This window comes from Ovis aries, chromosome 3 (assembly GCF_016772045.2).
Source record: "Ovis aries strain OAR_USU_Benz2616 breed Rambouillet chromosome 3, ARS-UI_Ramb_v3.0, whole genome shotgun sequence".
In the NCBI taxonomy this organism is placed as follows: Eukaryota; Metazoa; Chordata; class Mammalia; order Artiodactyla; family Bovidae; genus Ovis; species Ovis aries.
In genome coordinates this window covers 115,872,492-115,893,508 of record NC_056056.1, presented here as the reverse complement: position 1 = coordinate 115,893,508, position 21,017 = coordinate 115,872,492, and the positions used below count along the sequence as shown (strand labels likewise).

Genomic DNA, 21,017 nt, shown 5'->3' with positions numbered 1-21,017 from the left:
TAAAAACATTAATCCCATCATGGATTCTCCAACCTCATGATCTGGTCTATACTTAAATTACCTTCCCCAAATCCTGCCTCCTAATACCGTGACATTGGTAGTTTGGGGTTTCAACATGAATTTTGGAGGAACACAAAGTCATTCAATCTATAACATTCCATAAGTGCAGACATTAAAAATAAATGTGAAAGATGGAAATGGAAAGTTCACAAAAGGAGAAAATAACAAATGCTAGTAAACGTATCCAGATATTTTCAACCTCCTGTGTAGTCAGGAAATAAAATGATGATAAGGTGCTTTATTCTCATCACATTGAGAAAAATTTTAAAGATTGATAATGTCAAATGTCCATTTAAGAACACATCCATTAGCAAGATAGTATTAAAAAAATTGATCCAGTCATATCATGAAATATTTTTCAGCTATTAGAAGGCAAAGGTTGCATTCTAGTGCATTTAAAGTAATCCCATTAATTTTTTTTTACAAAAAGAACCTCAAAAGTAACTGTGTATATTTGTTTATATACAAACATATAAATTTATAGCAAAGATACTGGAAAGATTCTTGCCATGCTGTTGATAGTGTTTTTCTCTGAGAGGGAACATGACAATAAAAGAGGTATAGAGTTTTTTTCTTTTTTAAAAACTCTGTGGGCTTTTTTTTCTTATTCACTGTTTTTATAATGCATATATTATCATGTAACCTATAAAAATAAATGAATAAGAGTAGATTGATTTAGGGATATGAGAAAAAAAAGAACCATTCTTTACATAAAAGTAAAATCACGGATGCCAAAAGAACATGGTTTAGTCTGGAACTATAGTTCCATATTGTTGGAATCTAAAATGTGGAAAGAAGAGTATGAGGCTGAAAAGAAGATAAAACCAGATCAATAAGGGTCATGTGTGTTTTCTCCTAGCATGGACAACCATTCAGAGAACCTTAAATTGAGAATTGACTCCAGTCATATCAAATAGATGATTCTGGAAGATGTGCAGTTGGTATAGTGAAAAGAGATTCATAACCATTTTGTATCTGGATCTCTTGATCCCTTTGGCAGGTGTAATGACGCCTGTGAATCTGTTCTTAGTATTGTATTTCAGATGCATAAAATAAAATAGTGCAAAGTATGTGTATTCTTCTTCAGTAACACATTAAAAAGACTGATGAGCAGGAACAGTATTTTAAGATATCTGTACCAGCTGAATGACTTTGCGCATTATGTCCATGAGTCTCGGGTTGGGAGCTTTTGCTTATGGTATGAGACTGGGAGTGTGAAGATCAGTTAGGGAACCAGTCAATATGGAGATAATGAAAAATTTTAATGGAGACAGTCTGAAATAATCCTATGAAAGATTTCATAATTGTTTTAAAATACTTGTAATATTTTTAAATGACATTTTTGTATTAGTATTTGTACAGTATTAATATAGTATTGTGACTTCCCTGGTGGCTCAGGTGGTAAAGCATCTGCCTACAATGTGGGAGACCCGGGTTTGATCCCCGGGTCGGGAAGATCTCCTGGAGAAGGAAGTGACAACCCACTCCAGTATTCTCGCCTGGAAAATCCCATGGACAGAGGTGCCTCTTAGGCTGCAATCCATGGGGTCGCAAAGAGTTGGACATGACTGAGTTTTTTGTATTAGTATTGTATTAGTGTATTCCTTACAGAAAAATTAGGAAATACGAAATTGTAAGCATGCTTTATGGTAGTTTCTTAAAACTTACATAATGCCTATGCTTTCTTTTGTTTTTATTACTGCTCTTGCATAGAAGTTTACCTGATTAGCTATTCATTTAGTCTTATTTCAACAATACCATCATTGCTTAACTCTCTTCCCTTTAATTCTGCAGGTTTTTGATTGGTCAGGGAGCACATGTAGGAGCTGTCAACAGTGAAGGAGACACACCTTTAGATATTGCTGAGGAGGAGGCAATGGAAGAGCTACTTCAGAATGAAGTTAATCGGCAAGGTAATGGAAACCAACCTAAATGGAAAGCATGTTTAAAACTGTCTTGTGTAAAGTATGATACTTGACTTTTTCAATAAATAATTGTTGACATTGAAGGACAGTTATAATTTGAGTGAAAAAAATCAGTTTACTTAGTAATATGTGGAGTAAGGTTCTACTTGAACAAATGTATGATTAACTCTACACCTTTTTAATATTTTTTAAGTTGAAAGAAGTATATTGTAAGTGGTAGGATCAGGCATAAAGTTACCTATCAATAAAAGCTTTGGAGATAAGTAAAACAGACAAAGAAGATAGAAAGTGTACGGGGTGAACAAGACAAATTTAAATAGAACAGTCAAGAAGTCCTCACTGATAAGGATATATTGAAGCTAAGGTCTTCTCCAGGCGGTGGAGTGAATCATGCAGGCCTGGGGAAAGAGCGCTGCATGCAGTGGGAGCAGTGAGTCCGCGGACGGGAGGGTGCCTGATGTTCCAGAGGAGCAGTGAACGAGCCTAGTGTGGCCGAAGCAGACAGAACGTGGAAGAGGCTGGGAGGACATGAGGTCCCAGAAGGAGCAGTGGACCACATCACACAAGCCCGTGTGGGCCACTGGAAGGATTTTAGCTTCTAATCTGAGTGAGATTGGGGGTCAGTGGAGAGACGGGGGTCAGTGGAGAGACGGAGGTTAGAGGAGTGACATGATCTGACTTATTGTAGAAAGGTTCTGTGGGGCTGCTGTGCAAGGGAAGGGCAACAGTAGGAGAACGGCGAGGGGAGAAGTGGGTGGCGGCAGACAAAGTGAGGAGAAAAGTGTGGGTTTAGATACATTATGAAGATTTGACCAAGAAGACCACTGCATGATTAAAAGTAGGGTGTGTAAGAAGGAGGCAGGGAGGATTCTAAGCTTTTTGGTTTTAGCAACTAGATGGGTGCTGTTTTTACGAGAGATGTGAATATTGTGGAAGAAGTAAGTTTTATAGGAAAAGGTTCAGGGGTTCATTTTTTAGACCTGTTAAGTTTGTTTTGCCTGCTAGATATCCAGGCAGTTGAATATGTTAGTAGAGAGAGGTATAAGCTAGAGATATGAATTTGGGAGATGTCAATTTATGATGATAGATGATTGCTTATGGATAGAATTTCTTTTAGGAGTGATGAGTGTTCCAACACTGATTGTGGTAATAGTTACACAACTCTGCAGATTTACTAAAAACTACTAAATTGTTTACTTTAAATTGTGTGAATTATATCTCAATAAATATAAAGCAGTTCCTCTTCTGGACACATAACCAAAGAATTAAAAGGAAAGTTTCAAAGAGACTGTTATATACCCATGTTTATTCACAATAACTAACAGATGGAAGAAAACCAAATGTTCATCAATTGGTGGATGAATAAACAATATATAATATATACTTACAGTGAAATACTGTTCAGCAGTATGAAGGAAATTCTGACATATGCTGTAGCCTGGTTGAACCTTGAGAGCATTATGCTATGCGAAATAAGTTAGTCACAAAAAGACAGTTACTGTCTGATTCCACTTACATGAGGTACCTCAAGTACTGAAAATCATAGAGAAAGTGGAATGATGGTTGTCAGGAGTTGGGAGGAGGTGGGAATGGGGATTTGCTGTTTAATTAGCATAGTGTTTCAGTTTTGCAAGATGAAAAGTGTTCTGAAGATTGAGCAACAATGTAAATGTACTTAACATTGTTGAACTGTCTACTTAAAATGATTATTAAGATAGTAAATTTTATTACGTGTATTTTACTTCCGTTTTTAAAAACGTATATATAAATTACTGTGATTTCCACTGTAGTATTATGTCTAGGCAGTGATTGAATGAGTATTATCAGAAGAGAACTATGTTGTATAAGATATGGAGTATTTGTTTAGAGAGGGCTGAGTCTTGTGGAAGTGTGGTTCATTAAATAAAAGTAAAGAAATAGAAGCTAAGTGAAAAGAGATTTTTATTTCTTGGGATTGGGAAAATTCATAAGGACTACCTGGTTGCTTTGGGGCTTCCCAGGTGACGCAGTGGTAAAGAATCCACCTGCCAATGCAGGGGACATGAGAGACTCGGGTCCAGTCCTGCAGTAGAGAATCCCCTGGAGTAGGAAATAGTATTCTTGCCTGGGAAATTCCATGGACAGAGGAGCCCAGTGGGCTACCATCCATGGGGTCACAAAGAGTTGAACATGACTCAACACACACACACTTCTGGCTCTTTAAAAAACAAATCTTGGGCACTAAAAACTGAGGAAATATTTAAATGCTTAAATAGAGCTGAAGCATTGTAACAAGTAGCTGAAGGTACCTGGAGTCCAGAAGAAGCAAGGTCCATGTTACAACAGTAGTCATAAACTAGAGCTTGGAGAAATCCGCAGAAGAGCTTCTAACACTTCTATCCTATGGAGTAATGAGATAGTCAAGCCTTGAAGAAACTGGAAGAATGGATATAAAGCACCACAACCTAGAAAGAAAGAGTACCCTATCTGTCCATCTTGTCCTGATTAGTGCCCAGATAGATAGCAACTATGACCAGTGCATTTTCTTGGCAAAACTCTATTAGCCTTTGCCCTGCTTCATTCCGTATTCCAAGGGCAAATTTGCCTGTTACTCCAGGTGTTTCTTGACTTCCTACTTTTGCATTCCAGTCCCCTATAATGAAAAGGACATCTTTTTTGGGTGTTAGTTCTAAAAGGTCTTGTAGGTCTTCATAGAACCGTTCAACTTCAGCTTCTTAAGCATTACTGGTTGGGGCATAGACTTGGATTACCGTGATATTGAATGGTTTACCTAGGAAATGAACAGAGATCATTCTGTCGTTTTTGAGATTGCATCCAAATACTGCATTTTGGACTCTTTTGTTGACCATGATGGCTACTTCATGTCTTCTGAGGGATTCCTGCCCACAGTAGTAGATATAATGATCATCTGAGTTCAATTCACCCATTCCAGTCCATTTTAGTTCGCTGATTCCTAGAATGTCGACGTTCACTCTTGCCGTCTCCTGTTTGACCACTTCCAATTTGCTTTGATTCATGGACCTGACATTCCAGGTTCCTATGCAATATTGCTCTTTACAGCATCAGACCTTGCTTCTCTCACCAGTCACATCCACAACTGGGTATTGTTTTTACTTTGGCTCCATCCCTTCATTCTTTCTGGAGTTATTTCTCCACTGATCTCCAGTATCATATTGGGCACCTACTGACCTGGGGAGTTCCTCTTTCAGTAATTCTGAAAGAGATGGGAATACCAGAGCACCTGACCTGTCTCTTGAGAAACCTATATGCAGGTCAGGAAGCAACAGTTAGAACTGGACGTGGAACAACAGACTGGTTCCAGATAGGAAAAGGAGTACGTCAAGGCTGTATATTGTCACCCTGCTTATTTAACTTATATGCAGATGAGTTTCTCATCATGAGAAATGCTGGGCTGGAAGAAGCACAAGCTGGAATCAAGATAACCAGGAGAAATATCAATAACTTCAGATATGCAGATGACACCACCCTTATGGCAGAAAATGAAGAGGAACTAAAAAGCCTCTTGATGAAAGTGAAAGAGGAGAGTGAAAAAGTTGTATTAAAGCTCAACATTCAGAAAACGAAGATCATGGCATCTGGTCCCATCACTTCATGGGAAATAGATGGGGAAACAGTGCAAACAGTGTCAGACTTTATTTTGGGGGGCTCCTAAATCACTGCAGATGGTGACTGCAGCCATGAAATTAAAAGACCCTTACTCCTTGGAAGAAAAGTTATGACCAACCTAGATAGCGTATTGAAAAGCAGAGACATTACTTTGCCAACAAAGGTCCATCTAGTCAAGGCTATGGTTTTTCCAGTGGTCATATATGGATGTGAGAGTTGGACTGTGAAGAAAGCTGAGCACCAAAAATTGATGCTTTTGAACTGTGGTGTTGGAGAAGACTCTTGAGAGTCCCTTGGACTGCAAGGAGAGCCAACCAGTCCATTCTGAAGGAGATCAGCCCTGGAATTTCTTTGGAAGGAATGATGCTGAAGCTGAAACTCCAGTACTTTGGCTACCTCATGGGAAGAGTTGACTCATTGGAAAAGACTCTGATGCTGGGAGGGATTGGGGGCAGGAGGAGAAGGGGACGACCAAGGATGAGATGGCTGGATGGCATCACTGACTCAATGGATGTGAGTCTGAGTGAACTCCGGGAGTTGGTGATGGACAGGGAGGCCTGGCGTGCTGCGATTCATGGGGTTGCGAAGAGTTGGACACTGAGCGACTGAACTTAACTGAGATAGCAACTGGGAAAGGGACGGAGATGTACTGAAAACTTCTTGTCTTTAGTTTCTTTCTATATAAAGGAAACTGTTAGCAAGGCTGATTGTAGTTGTAATGATTCATTCGATTTTGATTAATGTGCCAGCATATTTGTTCTGAGTGCTGGGTATTTAAACAAAAAATGAAACAAACTTTGCTCTTGAGGATCTCACAGGGTGGTGAAAGTGACAGCTCCATAAACAGCTTTACCGTGCTGTGCGCTAACACAGGCAGGAGCCGAACAGTGCGGGAGAACAGGAAAGACTGACTGACTGCTCTCAGTCAGGAAGGGTCTGAGAAAGAGGACATTTGAGAGGGAGTTTGCTTGGCAGAGAAGAGGCATGGTGGACAAAAAAAGCATGTCAGAAGGGGGTACCAACAAGTGCAAAGAAAAGGGATCAGAAACATAGCAAATGCAGAGAATTCACTAGGATTGGAAGGGAGGAAGAAAATCAAGATGGACTTAGTATGAGATTGAGACTTGAAAAGATGAGACTAGCTGCCAGATGGTGGACATCTATTTTGCAGGCATTAGACAGATGCAACAAAGATCCCCAGCAGGAAACGAACCTGGTTGGATTTAGTGTCTAGTAATAAAGCTGGTGGTATCTGGAGGATGAACTCAAATGGGGAGCACACGGTGGCGTGCCTTCCCAGAGGGAGACCCGTCATTTAATCCAGGTGAGAGCCAGTAGGGCCAATGCAATTATATTTAAGGTGGAAAAGAGCAAAGAGCCAGGGTTGTTTTCAGAAAATACTAAGGTAAAATTAAAACAGCTTGGTGAGTAATTGAATATGGAGTTGAAGGAAGAATTGAGGCCAGCTAATTTGCCTCCTGAGATTTCCAGTTTAAGAAGTGATTATTGGGTGAATTCACGCAAAAAGGTGGAACAAAGCAGGAACAAATTTAGAACGTGCATGAGTTTGTTTTGAGGTGTATTGCATTTGTGGTTGCTAAAGCACATCTGAATGGCACTGGTCAGTGCCGTGTCGGAATCTGGGCAAGGTCAGGATGGAAATGTAAATCTGGAGAAGTAATAGGTGAGAAACTCTGGAAAATAATACGTAATATGACCCTGAAACTGAATTTGAAGCACTGATACTAAAAATAAAAGCTAACTCTTTTTTAAATATCTAAATACTAGTTATTGAGCAGAAGACTTTACATGAATTATTTCATTTCATCCTTATAGCAGTTCTACAAGGTTAATAGTGCTGTCTCTTCATTTTATAGATGAGAAAAGGAGGTTCAGAGATTTGCCCAAGGTCAAACAGGTAGAAAGTGATGCTATATGTAGTTCATTCCCAAACAGTGTAACAGATACCTTGAGCCCCACACTCTTCATCACAGTACCATACTACATTCTATTAGGAATGTCTCCTAGAAATATTTCCTAATGTTCATTCGTTCATGGGAATAATAAATGGGAATACATGATTTATATAACATAACTTTATTCCAAAGAAAAAAAGATAGAGGCATCTCTCACTCTCTATCAGTAGAGTTGAACAATTTATAAAAGGAGCCTCCTAAATATATCACTAGTAATGACAAGATTTCTCAAATTATTTATCCTGATATGAAAGTTATTATTTAATATTTTTAAATTCTTTAATCATTCTTTTGGCTCTTGTTCTAATGTACATGATTAACAACTAGTCATGCTTAAGTAAATTTCCTTTGAAAGTAGTAGTAATTGAATAGTAGATGAAAGTATTTCTGATTTATGTTTTAAAGTAATTTTCTTTATTTAGCTTGGAATACAAGTCAATTTTTGCACCTCTTATCCAACCAAATTCCAATTCAGTTTTATGTTTTCTTACCTAAGAGAATTGACTAACATTTTCTTATAAGCTAACATTTACTATTTCTTAATAGTAGTGACAGATGGTAAATAGTCTAGTCACTTTATTATCATACCCCATTTAGTTCAGTATACATTGTTTTCATTGTTTAAAAGTTTTGCAATTATAGGTAAACTAAAGACCAGTAGGTGAATTAAAGACCAGTAAAATGCTTTATAGGCTCTTTTCCCTGTTAGTCCACAAGGCAATAAAAGAGAAGCAGAATCATAGACTTTTAGAACTGATCATGATAATTAACACCTCAGTGCTTATTCCTCTTCTAAATACTTTACATATATTAATTAATTTAATCTTCAGAACAACATGATTATTGCTAACTTACAAATAAAGAAACTGAATGCTAGTGTGGATTGTGTCTTGCTCAAGACGATAGAGCTAGTAAGAGGCAGATCAGGGATTGAAACCAAACCGTGTAGATTCAGATCTGTGTTCTTAACTCATTATACTAATATTGAGAGAAGTTATGGCTGTCTGAAGGTTACTAGCCTAGTTAAAATACTGGAATTAGAAAACAAGTATTGTTCTCTCTATATATATTGTTATATATATTTTATTTCTCTCTCTATATATTCTATATATATATATTTATATTGTCTGATAGGGTTTAAAGAAAATGTAATTATCCATTGCTGTAATCATTGGTATTTTTTAAAAGATTTTAAAAGGAAGAAAAGTGTTGTTAGGTTTTTTGGTAACTGAATTTACTTAAACATAAGAAATTTCCCTTCATATATACTTAAATTTTAGACTTGAGTTGTTTGTTTATATATAATTTATATAAAGGCACAATTTGGTGGCAACAAAGGGTAATTGCTTTGTAATAAAGTAAAGATAGCATGAAATTAGATAAATCCAGAAGTAAGAAGTAGATGTTTTATTTATTTCAAGTCCAGAGGAAATTTAGAATAATAAAAGATAGTAACAGTCAGGCTGTTCAAGATGGTAAAGAGAAAAGGGATAAAGATAATAAATAGGTTCATGTTTTAAAAGACGTAGTTAAAAAAAAGCATAAGAAAATAAATCAGTCTGAGAAAAGTCTTTTAGTAGAAAGATTATTCTTAATGTATTACAGTTGCAGCCTTATAATTTCTTTTATGAATAACATTAGAAGACATCTTCAATAAAATGGGCTGATTATCTTTTGATAGGAAATTTATAATGTAAAATTGCTTTTTTATAGAAATTGTGATGCTTTGTAAATAAAGATAATAGGTTTTATTTGTTCTATATTATATATATAATTGTTTTATAAAGTCAGTTTGGAAAGTCTTATTGTAGGTTTCTTTCATATGTGGTAATAAGATCTCTAGTTTCAAGGTGACTTTAGCTGGTACTTTTGTAATTTTGGGATTTTAAAAATACTTTACCATTTTTGCCTACTTTTTTAAGACTGAGCTTCAGTTCAACAATTCAGTTGTGTCTTAAATAAATAAAGCAAGCAAGATAAGGATACATTCCAGGTAGAGGATAACAGCTTGCACAGTAGCACAGGCAAGTGATGTACTTGACCTATGTGAAGATCCCAGATGGTTGGAACACTGGGTGATGATAGAGGAGAAATACTAGAGATTAAAAATGCCTTGAGACCAAATCATAAATGGCTTTGTATGCTACACTTAAGAGCTTGAGCTTTGTCTTATAGGAGCTTAGCAATCATTGACAGGTTTTTATAGAAAAGTGAGATGATCATATTTTAATATAGAAAAACCAGTCTTCTGATCATGTGGGGAATAGCTCAGAAGGGACTGAGGTGAGTGAATTAAGGGCCAGGTGTAGTCATCAAAGTGTGAGACATAAGACATGAATTAAAATAGCATAAGGAGCCATTACAAAGACATTCTAGGAGATGGCAACTCAAAATCTGCCAACTATTGGATGAGGGCTGGAGATAAGGTAAAGGGAGGGATAAAGGATGACCTCCAGGTTTCTGGGCAAGTGTTGGAACCTAAGGCTTTTCTGGTGGCTCAGCGTAAAGAACCCTCCTGCCAGTGCAGGAGACTCCGGTTCAAAACCTGGATCAGGAAGATGCCCGGGAGAAGGAACTGGCAACCCACTCCAGTATTCTTGCCTGGAAAATCCCACGGACAGAGGAGCTTGGGAGACTGCAGTCCTTGAGGTCGCAAAAGAGTGGGACACGACTTACCAACTAAACAGTATTCATTTAGTAAACATTTACTGATCCTTTTACTTTAGATCAGGTACCCATCCAGATGATGGGGATAGAAGATAAAAAAGCAGTATCTTCACCTTTTTAAAAACTCTTAAAACTTATGATCTTCTAACGTGTAAATGATGTGGTGTGTGCTGTTTTTTAAATAGCCAGCATTTGAAAACATAAGATAACATGAGATTACCGAAAAATTTCAGGATTAACTTTGCTCTTTTAATTTTTTTTCTTAGAATTTGAGCTCTTTGAAGGTTCCCTTCTGAATTCCCCTCCTCTTATCACCTCAACCTAGCACAATGCTTCAAGCTTTTAAATGAATAAACATCTGTATAACTTATTATTAAAATTATGAAACTGATACTAACAGTATGAACAGTGTACCATGTTGGTTTGAAAATAACCTGTCTTAAGGCCTGTTAAATTTTACATGAAGACAGGACCTCCAAGTTGAAGTGTTTTAAAAAACATTTATGCCTACTAGGCTAGAGTTCAGAGAACTAGTCAAAGCAGGTGGATAGAAAATTGAGACTTAAATATATAAGATTGTGTTAAGAAAATCTGTTTTTCAAACCAAAGGAAGATATACCTTGGGGAATGTTCAAATATTCAAAAACAAAAGGAATAAGCAGAAAAGGTTAAAAAAGCCAAAAAAAAAATTGTAAGGACAAAAATTAAATAGTCAATTAAAAATGCAAAAAAAATATCTACAGTATTCCTGCATTTCTTTAACCAGCATGTTCTAAACAGCTCAGTTTTCAAAAATATAATATCACTTTTAATTTTCACTTAAAATGATTGAGGTAATTTTATTTCCATACAAAAACATTTTCCATAGAGGAAAAATAAAAAGTTATTCTTATTATATCAGGGGTTGATATAGAAGCAGCTCGAAAAGAAGAGGAACGAATAATGCTTCGAGATGCCCGACAGTGGTTAAATAGTGGCCATATAAGCGACGTCCGGCACGCAAAGTCTGGAGGCACAGCGCTTCACGTCGCAGCCGCCAAGGGCTATACAGAAGTTTTAAAGTAAGTATTGCTTCTCACAGTTGTTTCTCTGCTTTATTTTCTTTGTTTCATTTTTCCTTTTTTAAGATACGTGCTAACGTTATTTTGAAACAGTTTTTGAAAATGACTTAAATGTTGAATGTTATTGTTTTGTTTCTGAAGTTCTTTCATTCTCAAATTTTTATTAGTCTGTTGTTTTTTTCCATTGCAGTTTTCTGGTAAGTAAAATTTGTATCAGACAACCATTATGTGTTACCTTCTGGTCTGGTAAATTATTAGAGTCACTTTGAGGTTCCCAGATAGGTGAGCTCTGGATACAGAAACTAAGAACAATGTTGTATATAACACATACTGTCAAATTCTGAGACCGTGATTTGTACTGATTATTTACTTCCATATAATTTGTCTGACTTTTTTTTTTTTTTAAGATTTTCATTATGTGAGCACTGGAATTCAGAGAGCTATTAGCATAATATTAAACCATAGGCAACTTAGACTATACAGTAAGTCCCCTATATATGAACAAGTTCTGTTCCAAGAGTGCATTCATAACACCAATTTGTAAGTCCAACAGAGTTAGCCTAGGTACCCAGCTAACACAACTGGTTATATAGTATTGTGCTTAATAGATTTATGATACTTTTCACACAAATAATACATAAAGGTGAGCAAGAAATAAAGAAAACATGTGTAATTTTATAGTATAATACCTTGAAAAGTATAGTACTACAACACAGTAGCTGGCATACAGGGTGGGCATTGAATGGGCAGACAGAAAGAGTTGCTGACTGGAGGAGGGGGAGATGGTGGGAGATGGTAGTTGCCAGTGGTATCAGCAGCAGGAGGCAGAGGACAAGCTGCAGTGCCACTCGTGTTTGATGTTGATGGCACAGGTTCTGGTTCTTTGCTGGGTTCAATTCTATCTGCCCTCTTGAAAAAATGACCCAGTGTGGTCTGGGTAGTAGCTCTTTTTCTCTTCTTGTAGATATCATGGCAGCCTGGATGGCATTTTGAAAGGCTGCTGCAACCTTCCTGTCTTGTTCTACATTCGGGTCCTGTGACTCAAAAGCTATCTGTGCCTCCTCAGATGAAGAAACTCCCCTTGCCGTTTCCTGTGTCGTGAATCGCTTCTGTTCTTCAGTTAACTTCTTCCTCTTGTCTCTCTTCATCCTTTCTCTGGGCCTCCGATTCCATCTTTTCACCTCACTCTGCTCTCTTAATTGCTGTCGCTTTTGTCCCATTGTTACTGCTTGGTACTTCTGAGCAGTACCAGGTACCTCAGTGCTGCTTTTACACTTGCTTCTGGAATCCTAGGCTCGAAATACGGTACTGTACTACTGTACCGTGTACAGTATTGAATGGCAGAAGTACTCAAAAGCACAGCCGCTTGCAGTGGATGCGCACACATGGCAGTGTACCCCAGACACATGAACCGGCTTCTGTGACTGGACATGTGAATACATGTTCACATCTTTGAAAGTTCGAAACTTAAAGGTTCGTATATAGGGGACTTACTTATTGACCAACAGATATCCTTAGGAAAAGCTCTTTCATGTCACAATAAATTTGTGTTTTGCTTTTTCTTATGCAATGCAAAGGTATTGGCAACTATGTAAAAAAAAAGAACTCATTGCATAACTTCTGTTATATGTATGTGAAAGCTAATAAGACTGGCCCTCAGCAAAATCTATTGCACCCTTTATGTTGTGTTTGTTCCACCTGGGCCGCTAATAGAAATCCGTCCTCCTTATTCCGTCTCTTCAGTAAAAACAGTGAAGAAGTTTAAGTGGGTCAGTTATTCCAGATTTCCTCCTATTTCAGTCTCTACTCACTTGAGGAACTTAAGCCTTCTCCTAGAATGGTACATTTAACTCTTAATTAGTTTCCTTGTCTCATCTGTTTCTCTCTAGTACAAAACTTTTCCAAACTTTCAAGGCCCGTTAGTGTGGGTCATGAAATGCACTTAGTGAATAGCAAACAGCATTTAAAAGAAAAGAATTGAAAATATCACAGAGTATTACATATGGTAAAGATAATTTTGTTTCTTAAAATTCTTGTTTCTGTGAATGTATATATGGGTACCAGATTGCCCTGTTAAATGGATTTCTAGACTGCTTCCAAGTGGTGTTTGTAATTCAGTTTTACAGGCTCTTAACATCCTTCGTTAAGATTCTTAGAAATTGTGATGAATTTTAAACTCTTCAGCCTAGCACATAAGACCATCAGTCATCTGGCCATTGGTTTCTCTGTCAAGCTAAGCTGCTACCACTGATCCTCAGGCATTCATGAGTCCAACTACATATATCGTCTTTAAGTTCTGTCATGATGTCTTAAAGCATACTCTTACTTCTGTCTAGGTACCTTCATTCACCAGCTCTTCAACTTGGAAGTAAATTCCTTTTGATCCTTTGACTCAGTTCAAGGCTCTTCAGTCTATGGGAAAAAAAAGCTCAGCCTCATTCATAATAATTGCAGATAAAGCTGCAATGAATCATCATTTTCCATCTATCATACTGGCAAAGATCAAAATGCTTGGCACAGTGTCGGCAAAGTTGGGAAAAGGCACTCTCTTATGTTATTGGTAGAACTAAAAATGACTATTGAGCAAATTTTATCAAAGTAACAGTTATCCTTTCGTTTAGCAGCATTACCTCTGGGAATTTTTTTTACAGATATTCTTACTCTCCCCTAGGAAATAAGGTATGTGCTAGCAGTGTTGTTTATGATTGGAGTAGGATAATGATTGCCTAGATTATGATACATCCTTTCACTAGAACACTCTAATGATTAAAACACTACTTAATATATGAAAAGAACAATAGGATGTGTTAACTGTCAACCCAAGAATAGAACTATGCCTCATTTGTGTTTATTTATTTATTTTTAAATTTAAGTTGTATCTGTTTATATATGCCTAAAATCTCTCTGTAAGGATCTAATCAAAAATTGTAGTATGGTTATCTGTGGGGAGGGGAAGCTGGTTGGCTAAAGGTCAGCAATGGGAAAGTGACTTTCCTATATAGTCATTTATTCTTTTTTAGTTTTGAAACTTGGGAGTGTATTACTTAGGAAAGAAAATATGAAATAAAAAATAAATAGAAGAGATCCATTTTTGATGTCAGCATCTCCCCCTTTATGCCCTCCCTGCAAACACACAGCCCCTTTCAGCTGACTCTTAGGCTTTTCGGCCCTGTACTTCTAAGGCAGCTTCACCGTAGAACCTGTCTGTGAGGGTTGATTGTTGTTTTACTTGACTTTTGTCCTCCATTAGAAGTTCCTTGAGTATAATAAATACCATCTTATATTTTTGGAGTATCTTTGCATGGCCTGGTATATAGAGAGCCTTATATTTGGGAGCAGGGAGGGGGGAATGTTTTTACCTTTCTGTCCACATAGACTCCCCAGTACTTAGAATACCACTCGGGGTATTTAACATTATTATAGTTCATATTTCCTAATTGTGAATATATTTTTATTTTTCCCTATCTGATGATATATGTGCTAGTGGCCATATTTTTTTAACTTAAAGCTGCAGACTTATATCTACTAGCCTGTTTTTTAGGTCAGTGGCTTTTAAATGTTGATCTGCAATCAGATAACAGGCAGTGATGTGAGGTCATATGGAGGACTTATTAAAAATACAGATTGACAGGGCCCATCTCCCAAAATACTGATTAATTCAGTGGAACTGGGGTGGAGAATATAAACACATTCTTTAGATACTGTTAGGAAACAGGGAACTCAGTTCTTGAACATAAATAAATGATTATATGTTAGCTATCACTACCACCTCCTGTAGGTAAAAAGAAGCCCTTCTCAAGGTCAACATCTTGGAAAGTAAGGTAAAGGTTAACCAGATTTGAGTTATGAGGTATTTAGTGTTCGCCTTTGTGTGTGGGGCTGTGCTGTGTGCAGTTTATAGACCCATTCTTTGATCTCTATGAGCTTAATTTCTAAATAAAAGTTGATGTCAATATATAGTTAGAAGGGCATACTAACATTTATGCAACTTTTTGCATTGTATTAAAATGTATTCCTGTTTTCTAGCTTTGTTGATGATTAGAATATCTGCTTTCTACTGCTACAGAAAATAGACTCAACCCCTCAAAGTATTTGTTTTGCTTTGTTTTGTTTCTAACAGATTGTCATTTTCCTGTGAAAATTTCCACTGGTAGATCATAAAGGTTCATGAAAGCTTTCACAAACCAGTTCCTTAACTGCAAAGCAACGATAACACTACAAATGTCTGTTTGATCCCAGTATATTTTGAGACCATGTTCAGCCTGAGATGATATATCATATGGAAGCCATTTCCTACAATAAATCAGTTTAACATACAAATTGATCTAGTAGTTTTGAAAAATTATAAGCTTCCCTGTCGAAGTTTCAGTTAGAAACATCTTAGTAAGAATCAGTGTCATACCAAACCATAAGACACCGTCATTAAGAGGAATAATTATGAGGAATTGATTAAAACTGAATTCATTATTATGGCAATAACTCAAGATTCTCTATTCCAGTGTTTTCTGAGAATTACTTTCTTTTGCCCTAGTTAATTTGTTGAGGGGAGGAGAAATTTCAAAATATGAAAAGAAATATATTGCAAATTTTTGTTTAAGTGCATGGTATAGAGCTGTTGATTCTGTTCACTCATTTCTAGATTTTAATGATTATCTAATTCACTGTAATTTGTTTAGACTTTTAATACAGGCAGGCTATGATGTTAATATTAAAGATTATGATGGCTGGACACCTCTTCATGCTGCAGCTCATTGGGGTAAAGAAGAAGCATGTCGGATTTTAGTGGACAATCTATGTGATATGGAGATGGTCAACAAAGTGGTAGGCCTTTTAAATGTACCTTAAATATTTTAACTTTTAAAAATACAGTTTTAGTCTTTAAAATATTATGAGACTATAAATTATATAATTATGTTAAGTTTTTCATAATTGTCAATTGTTTATTCATTTTTATTATTAAGTCTTTTCCAGCTACTTATGAGGTGATTTAGGCTCTTCCATTGATATTATATTTAAAAACTCATAAATTAAGAAAATTTTGCAAATGTATAAGATAGAATATATTCTAAGCAGTGAACTTTCTGGTGTTCTGGAAACTTGTACCAATAGGGTTATTATAAGGACTAAACTGGCAACAGGAAAAATCCTTACTATTTTTTGCCACCAGCTCTTTAAAATTGTCTTTTCCACTGTGAATAAAAACAGACTGACAGATGTTTGTCTGGACTGATTTTTGAAACTAAGTCATACCTGTCGCTAGCTGAACTTTTAAGTATATTCAAAATGCATATATTTATTTTATTACTCTAGTAAGAATGTAATTAATTTTTATGGTGGTAAAATAGAAATAAGATTTCAAAAAAGGCAAACTTGGAGTTACTACATGACCCAGGAATTCTGCTTGTAGCTATTATACCCAAAAAATTGAAACAGATGTCCACATAAAAACTTATATACAAATGTCCATAGCAGTGTTATTCATTATATACCAGAAAAGCAAAAGCAGATGCAGATGTCCATCAGCCAGTGAATAAATTATCAAACTATGGTATACAATACAATGAAATAATATTCAGCAATTAAAAAAAGAATGAAATAGATATTTACTACAACATGGAAAAACCCTGAAAACAGTAGGTAAAGTAAAGGAAGCCAGTCACAGAGGACTATATACTGTATGATTCCTTTCATATGAAATGTGCGAAATAGGTATAGTAACAGGAATCTATACTAACAGGGAGTACGTTAGTGGTTGCCTCAGACTGGGCGAGCAAGGAGGAATGGTGAGAAGATTGCAGTGGGTGTGTCATTTATTTTGAGGACGATGAAAATGTTCTAAAACTGGTTGTGATGATACTCGTGGATATACTAAAAACCATTGGATTGCATACTTTAAATAGTTGACTTGTATGTGAACTATAGATCAGTAAAGCTGTTACCAAAAAAAGTAAGGGGATGTATATCAGTTGCTTCTTCCTCACATGGATTTTTTATTTATCTACTTCAAATCATTTGTACCATGTTTTGTACCTATTATAAAAAAAATTACCTAATTCTTTCTGTAGATTTATAGAGACTCACTGAGGGCATAATTTATTGATAACTTTTTATCATCACCAACCCTTTGTTTTCTGTGTAGGGCCAGACAGCCTTTGATGTAGCAGATGAAGACATTTTAGGATATTTAGAAGAGTTACAAAAGAAACAAAATCTGGTACGTTTGATGGCTATCTAAAAGTTGTCTCTATTAGTGAATTCCCTTATAACATTGAATTTCAGACAGTTGAAAAAGTGTTCTTACTATATTTTGTACTGTTTGGTTTTAAGGTATTCCCAGTAAACAAATTAAATGACAGTAAATAAGAATAAAGGAGTAGTGGTGGTATTTTTTTAGCCTTTTGTGTGGCCCTTTCCCCATTTCTCTAGCCTCCTCTTCCCAAAGGAATACTTAGATAATGTATGTGCATGTGAGCTCAGTTGCTAGTCTGTGTCCAATTCTGCGACCCCGTGGACTTTAGCCCACCAGGCTCCTCTGTCCATGGGATTCTCCAGGCAAGAATACTGGAGTGGGTTGCCATGCCCTCCTCCAGGGGAATTTTCCAACCTAGGGATTGAACCCCCTTCTCCTGCATTGTAGGTCGATTCTTTACCTACTGAGCCACCAGGGAAGCCCTTTATAATGTGTATGTTCTCAATAATGTTTTTGTGATTTCATAAGGAAGTTTGCTTAGAAGGTGGAGACTATAAAATCTCAGATTTCAAAAATAGCTTACCCTAGAAAAGCAAACAGTTACATAACTAGGAAGCAGTTGTTTAAGTATTATCAGACATCCTAAATGACTAATGGACTCTGGCTTTTTCAGTAAACTAAAATTGGAGGGATCTTTAAAAAAAAAATCCAACTTAATCCTTTTTGGAGCACCTCCCTCCCCCTTTTTTTGGGCTGCATAGCATATCTTAGTTCCTCGACCAGGAATTGAACCTGTGCCTTCTGTATAGAAGGGTGGAATCTTAACCACAGGACAACCAGAGAAGTCTCCTTTGTGGAGATTGTTAACTGTCTAGTTCTTTTTTATTCTTTATCCAAGCCCTTTTCTTTTAGGTAAAATTTAAATCTTTGTTCTATCTGTTTTGTTTTCATTTAGTGTTTGGGAAGCTACTTTGTTACTATTTTAAATTCTGTATTTTGCTGATTGATATTATTTTAATAGTATTCTTATTTTTCTTTGCATAACTTTTATAAAGCTCCATAGTGAAAAACGGGAAAAGAAATCTCCACTAATTGAATCAACAGCTAATATGGATAATAATCAGTCACAGAAGACCTTTAAAAAGTAAGTAAAATATTAAAGTAGATTTGGTTATTTTTTTAAATGAGTTGGCATTATAGCCATAGATATGGCTATTAGATTTTGTGGTTCTGAGAAAAATTAATACATTTATATTGTATTTTGACCTTTTGTTTTTATAAGTATTTTAAGGCTTTTTTTCCTTTTATAGTAAAGAGACATTGATTATTGAGCCTGAGAAAAATGCATCCCGTATTGAATCTCTGGAACAAGAAAAGGTTGATGATGAAGAAGAAGGAAAGAAAGATGAATCTAGTTGCTCTAGTGAAGAAGAAGAGGAAGATGACTCAGAATCAGAAGCTGAAACAGGTAAAATGTGAAGGATAAAAGGATTTTTAGTGAAATTTTGATGAAGTGTAAAGTAAGATGAGGTCAGACTTTAATTTTGAAACTTTTCAGACTGACATGCTATTTAAGATACCTGCCAAGCCAGCAACAAGCCTGTAAATTACCTTTGAGGACTGTTAGAATTTTAGGTATAGTTGTGATTTTATTGTTCTCTAATTATCTGGATACTCTTGATCACCTCTGTGTTTCACTGACCTAAATTTTTGAGTTTGAAGAAGGTGAAGAGGCCTTGAAGACTTCCTTTGGGTGGTACAGATAGGGTTAGATGGGTTCCCAGCAATTCAAGAATGCTCCTGCTGCTTTCTGAAACCCAAGTACAGGAAGCTGGTTCCCAAGTATTTCCTGAGTAATAGAACGTTGGGACTGAGTCCCTAGAATTTTTCCTGTAGACGTTTGGGGAAATTTACTTTGTTTTGAGAAATTTTAAAGATATAGAAAAATATAATAAACATTCATACTCAGACTACCAAAACTAAGCAGCTATTGACTTTTACCTGTATTTGTTTCTAATTTTCTTTCAATAAAATTAAAACTGTTGTCTTCTTTAATCATCACCCTAGTGTACTTCTCTTTCATTTCTTTCCCAAATCACTATCATGAGTTTTTTCCTGAATCTCCTAATCCATTGTTATACTCTTATCTTTCATTAAAAAATAATATATAGTAATTATAAAGTTGCTTTGTGTTTTATTTTCTACCCTAGAAATAGTTATGCAGCTTGTTTTTTTTTACTTAAAAGTTTTGTTTCTATCTGTCTGTATCTTTTTATATGTTATCTATCCCTTCAGTTGCTGTATAATATTCATTGAATACATTGACTTCCTTTTTGATAAAAAATTAACCTAATTCCCAATGTTTTATTGTAAACAGTCCTGGAGCAGTCATTTTATAATTATCTCCCTGTGTATATGTCCAAGAGGTTCTCTAATAGATATACTGAAAAATTGGGTCATTGAGTCATATTTTCATTTTTCACAGATGCTGCCAGATTGTTTTACTATAACAATTTAAATCCTTTTTATTATCAAGGGTACAGTTTCTGCATTTTTTTCCTCTGGTTCACATTTTTATAAACTTTGTTGACTGAATTGCTTTTATTCTTTACTGCCTAATCACTCAAAACTTCTGAAGAGTTTGAGATTCCAGTATTGCCATCTTTGAGTTGTGTAACCTGGCATTTTGACATTTTAACATATTTGCCAGAAATAGTATTTCATTTCCATTAAGATTTTTATCAATGCAAAACTGGCATCATAATCTCAGGACTAGTTTGCTGATCAAGTGGTAAACACAAAAGAGCCCTAGAACCCCTTGAACTCCGCCTGTTTCCTCTGGACTCAACAACAGCAGTTTTGAATCAGACTATTTTTACTCACTCAGCAAAATATTTTCTCTAAGAAAATGTGAGAATTTAAAGTTTACTAAATAAACATGTCAGGGAACATATTGTTAACTCAGTTTCCCATTAAAAACAAGATACTGCTAAATAGGCACAGGCTAGCTTTGTTGCCAGGCGTTTTGTTATGAATTTCTTTATTTTCTTGAACTTACTAGTAAATTATTTTTTTTTTTGAAATACACAAAGAGTTTTTGAGGCTATAAATGGCTACATTTTAGTCTCTAGGAATTTATTAATAATTATTTATTTATTGCTGTCACATTGCTGGTCAGGTAAGTCAGCATATCGTTTGCCTTGATGACACAGTAGTGTAAGTAAAATTGGAAGTAGAACAACAGGTAGTCATTGAATATTAAAATTTATTTGTGTAACATACTAATTAAAATATTTCTAATTATAAAAGCAAATTACATGAAAATCACCATGTACAGTGTTCAAGAACATGAACTGATTCATGTATGTAATTGTGGATGTAAGTTATTTAATCTGATTTCTCTGTGAAATCAGGGTAATAATACCTGCTTTACGTGGATATTATATAATAATTACTCTAATAAATATTTTATTTTCATATATTATGTAAAATTAAAGTGTACTCAAATATG

At 35.7% G+C, this 21,017-nt stretch overlaps 1 protein-coding gene across 8 annotated transcripts in view; it reads left to right on the top strand.

Annotated features, from left to right (window-relative positions):
• PPP1R12A (protein phosphatase 1 regulatory subunit 12A) overlaps window positions 1-21,017 on the top strand; it is a 169,590-nt gene that overhangs the window by 83,663 nt on the left and 64,910 nt on the right. For all 8 annotated transcript variants that reach the window (XM_042246555.1, XM_004006214.5, XM_060412480.1 and 5 more), the window contains exons 3-8: window positions 1,855-1,973; window positions 11,157-11,316; window positions 15,993-16,137; window positions 17,456-17,530; window positions 18,562-18,650; window positions 18,817-18,974. In XM_042246555.1, coding sequence (XP_042102489.1) covers window positions 1,855-1,973; window positions 11,157-11,316; window positions 15,993-16,137; window positions 17,456-17,530; window positions 18,562-18,650; window positions 18,817-18,974 — 746 coding nt within the window. The remainder of the gene's footprint in view (window positions 1-1,854; window positions 1,974-11,156; window positions 11,317-15,992; window positions 16,138-17,455; window positions 17,531-18,561; window positions 18,651-18,816; window positions 18,975-21,017) is intronic.